Below are 4,505 nucleotides of genomic sequence, written 5' to 3'. Positions count from 1 at the left end.
AAAGGAAAGATGAACATAACTCCCCATTATTTACTCTGGACATAACATTACCAACAAATGAAAAGGGTTAAAAATTACAATTTTTTCCCTTTCCTACCCATTAGCTTTACACTGTATTTAAAAGTTAATGTTAATTTACTTTAGACATCATCTGGAGTTGAGTGGGATAGGGTTTGCATGGAAAGCGTACAGGAACACCAGATATTGGATACAAATCATTCCTAACCTCCTTAGGAGCCTCCATTTTATTATACACGTGACCGCCCAAAATGGGTGTGGTGATTCTATTTTGCATGCATTTGCAGCATGTTATGTTTGCACAAACAGACTTGGCTATAACAGACTCAGTAAATTTTTATGATGTTCAACTACCTGGTCTTTGTTAGCGTATTTTGTGTAGCAGTTAGATTTGCTGAAGGAACATGTACTAAGGGAGCCATCAGATATGATCCAGAATACAACAGTACAGTTGTACAGATTTGTTTTAATAATAGATGGGGATATATCTGTGCAAACAGTGATGAAAGAGACAGGCAAAGAATAGCTAATGTAATCTGTCAGCAGATGGGATATTCTAGACACTTTAATACTGGTTTGTACTGATGATAAGTTGATTCATTTCATGTTATGATATACCACACGATAGGTATCCATGGTGTCACTCAGATTAAAATAAATCCTGCTCCTAAACCTGGTTTTATAAGATGGCTTCATTGCTCAGATAAACCAATTCCACAGCAAAACATTTTAGATTGTTCACATGAAGTTTATGAGTCAGCTTATTCTGATCCCGTTTGTTCCGCAAACTACAACCTGAACAACAACTACTATATTGCTGCTAGCAATTGCATCAATACCTCAGTCTGTCAAAATGGACAAATACAATTACTTGATACTAATGCTGTATTGCTGTGTGTAAATGGAGAGTGGCATGCATTATGTAGTACAACATGGTCCTATACTCAAGCACAAGTTGTATGTAGACAACTAGGAAAGAATGCAATAGGTATATATTACTGAACTACATATACTTATATTGATGATATGTGTATAATAATCTTAGGAGCTATCACAGCCCCAGTGCCGGCCAATTATTCAGTATTACCAGCTAATTTTGAATGTCATGGAAATGAAAAGTTTCTTTTCAACTGTTCAGATTCAGACAGCCGGCCATCGTACTCAAACATTTGTGAAAATTCTACTGTAGCTGGCGTTATGTGTCAAGGTAAAGTTTGATTATAATTATTATTAATAATTATTCTATTCATAGATTTGCCTGGTCCTCCTTCAAATCTTACTATCAGTAGCCAACAGTCAGATATTATGTTACATTGGGAATACACTGATGATGCTAATGGTGTGTCCAATTTCAGTGTTTACTGTAAACATAATGTGACTGTTGATCCTCAACTGCACTTGATTATTAAAACTGAACTAAGCTTACTGACAAAGAACAACAGTGCAACACTCATTGGTTTATTAGCCAATACTGTGTACACATGCTGTGTGTCTGCTGTATTCCCTTATATGGAGACTGAATCAACATGCATTAATGTATCAAAAGGTTAGCTTTTATTATTTTAACTTTAAAATTATTCTATATTTAGCTAGTGCCACACCATCATCATCAAATGGAGCTATCTCATGGATTGGTGGAATATTCATTGGTATTATTATCAGTACAGTGTTTGTTATTATCTTATTGTTGATTGTCAAAATTGTCATTACAAGAAAAAGTAAAAACAAACAATTAAAACCCAACAATAGGTAATCAACTACTTTATTTTATTTATAACAGTATAATAGTATTACTTTTAAAGGTCATCAATACAAAATGATAATGGTCAAAATGTAATTGGAGTTTATTCTGAACTGTCGCAGAATCATTTTGAGCCTTTTTCTAATAGGAGGGATCCTGCAATTCCTGCTGCTAATGATTATGAGAGTCCTGTTGATGTAAATAGAATTACTGTTAATGATGATCCAGTTTATTCACTGGCTGAAACTGAGGAAGAAATTGGTAACTATGACAAGTTACAAAGGAATTAACTGTGGCATTAGTTTTTAATGTTAAAGTGTATTTCAGTGTTATTACCATTATTGTACATTTTATACACATGTGACTGCTCAATGGGCGTGGTGATGATAGCTGGTGGTGGCCTGGTGCATACATATAAGCATGGTACAGCAACTTCCTAGAAAGCTGTAAGCTTTGGTACATTTCAAAATGTTGTTCAAGAAGTGCCACTTGGCCCACTTCCTAGTTTGTGTTAGCATAGCTGTAGTGGCAGTTGAATTTGCTGAAGGAGCATGTACTAGAGGAGCCATCAGATATGATCCAGCATACAACAATACAGTTGTACAGATTTGTATTGCTAATAGATGGGGATATATCTGTGCAAACAGTAATGGAGGAGTCAGGCGAAGAATAGCTAATGTAATCTGCCAACAGATGGGATATTCTAGACACTCTGATACTGGTATAGACTATGTTTAAGTTGATTATTTGTTGTGATATGTCATCATGTAGGTCACACTCGGATAAGAATAGATCTAATCCCTGCTCCTACACCTCGTTTTATAGGATGGCTTCATTGCTCAAATAAACCAATTCCACAGCAGAGTATTTTAGATTGTTCGTACCAAGTTTATAGCTATCACTATCGGCCTGTTCTGACATGTTCCAGCAACTACTATACTGCTGCTAGTAATTGTATCAATACCTCAGTCTGTCAAAATGGACAGATACAATTACTTGATACTAATGCTGTATTGCTGTGTGTAAATGGAGAGTGGCATACATTATGTAGTACAGCATGGTCCTCTACTCAAGCACAAGTTGTATGTAGACAATTAGGAAAGAATACACAAGGTATGCCCACTTCATTACTAATGTTTTTAAATGATGTAATTCTATAGGAGCTATGCCAGTTAATGTTTCAGTACCTACCAATATTTCAGTGTTACAAGCTAACTTTGAATGTAATGGAAATGAAAAGTTTCTTTATAACTGTTCAGATTATCGCTTATACTCCTGTAGTAGTGGCACTGTTGCTGGTGTTATATGTGAAAGTAAAGTTATAGATTGTGTTATTATTAATTACCTTATTTATAGACTTGCCTGGTCCTCCTTCAAATCTTACTGTTGATAGTAAACAATCAGATATTATATTACATTGGGAATACACTGATAGAAACAGTGATATGTCCAATTTCAGTCTTTACTGTAAAAACATGATTGTTTATTCCCAACCACACATAAAGTTCAAAAGTGAACTAAGCATACTGACAAAGAACAACAGTGCATCACTGGTTGGTTTATTAGCCAATACTGTGTACACATGCTGTGTGTCTGCTGTATTCCCTTATATGGAGACTCAATCAACATGCATTAATGTAACAAAAGGTCAGCTTTGTAATTTTAATTTAAAATATATTCTTATTTGCAGGATTTCAAGAAGCTGGCTCTAGCACTTCTTTTACATTATCATTTACTCCTACTGGTAACTTAAAGAGCATAAAATTAATGGTCTCATTATTGTGTATTTTATTGCAGCTACTGCTACTGTAGCATCATCATCATCAAATGGAGCTATCCCATGGATTGGTGGAATACTTATTGGTATCATTATCAGTGCAGTGTTTGTTATTATCTTATTATTGATTATCAAAATTGTTATTATAAGGAAAAGTAAAGACAAACAATTTAAACCCAACAAAAGGTACAATCAAATACTTTATCTCATATTATGGTATAACTAATAAAGGTCATCATTACAAAGTGATAATGTAAATGTAACATCCACTGTTTACCATCAGTCAAGAGGTCAGACTCAGAATATTGGGATTTATTCTGATCTGTCGCAAAATCAATTTGAGCCGTTTTCCAATGGGAGGGACCCTGCAGTTCCTGATGCTAATGATTATGAGAGTCCTGTTGATGTGAATATAATGACTGTTAATAATGATCCAGTTTATTCACTGGCTGAAACTGAGGAAGAAACTGGTAACTATGACAAGTTACAAAGGAATTAACTTCATCGTGAAAATATTCATAATCATTTTATATTCCATCAACTATTTTATAATTTTTATTGCCATTATAATGCATTGCTAATACAAGGAATAAATTAAGTTTGTGCTGCACCCACGAAAGTTCTTGGTCTGGCTACATAAACAGATATTGAATGCACACATAGACATACAAACACCATAATGCAAACATTATGCCACAACATGTATTATAATGTACTGGCGGTGCTCTTGGTACACCCACTAGTATACTATAACAACAAAACCAGGTATCCATAGCCACCTTATGTAGAAGTTAGTTGTATATAGTAATCTATTACAGTAAAGTTCAATGAAGAACATAAGTTCAAGATCCAGGCACTTTCTTCTCTTTTTCATCCTGTTACTCTTCAATGTAGCAGTAAAGGTTGCTCATGGAGTTTGTACTAGAGGAGCCATCAGATATGATCCAGAATACAACAATACAGTGACAG

The 4,505-nt window shown here is 34.6% G+C and overlaps 2 protein-coding genes across 2 annotated transcripts; both read left to right on the top strand.

The window, feature by feature from the left end:
• The first annotated feature begins 319 nt into the window (after nucleotides 1–319).
• Nucleotides 320–2,123, top strand: LOC109589330 (uncharacterized). The gene is made up of 6 exons (XM_020005435.1): nucleotides 320–592; nucleotides 647–1,006; nucleotides 1,064–1,225; nucleotides 1,271–1,564; nucleotides 1,608–1,767; nucleotides 1,821–2,123. The coding sequence occupies exons 1-6, from the start codon at nucleotides 358–360 to the stop codon at nucleotides 2,047–2,049; spliced, it is 1,440 nt and encodes a 479-aa protein (XP_019860994.1). The 5' UTR covers nucleotides 320–357; the 3' UTR covers nucleotides 2,050–2,123.
• A 64-nt stretch (nucleotides 2,124–2,187) lies between these two features.
• LOC109589331 (uncharacterized) lies at nucleotides 2,188–4,134 on the top strand. Its single transcript, XM_020005436.1, has 7 exons — nucleotides 2,188–2,480; nucleotides 2,531–2,872; nucleotides 2,920–3,072; nucleotides 3,116–3,406; nucleotides 3,450–3,503; nucleotides 3,557–3,722; nucleotides 3,768–4,134. Exons 1-7 carry the CDS (start codon nucleotides 2,228–2,230, stop codon nucleotides 4,033–4,035), a joined length of 1,527 nt encoding a protein of 508 aa, XP_019860995.1. The 5' UTR covers nucleotides 2,188–2,227; the 3' UTR covers nucleotides 4,036–4,134.
• Nucleotides 4,135–4,505: the final 371 nt, after the last annotated feature.

This window comes from Amphimedon queenslandica, unplaced genomic scaffold, assembly GCF_000090795.2.
Source record: "Amphimedon queenslandica unplaced genomic scaffold, v1.1 AMPQUscaffold_11423, whole genome shotgun sequence".
In the NCBI taxonomy this organism is placed as follows: domain Eukaryota; kingdom Metazoa; phylum Porifera; class Demospongiae; order Haplosclerida; family Niphatidae; genus Amphimedon; species Amphimedon queenslandica.
This window is presented reverse-complemented; position numbering and strand designations above follow the sequence as displayed.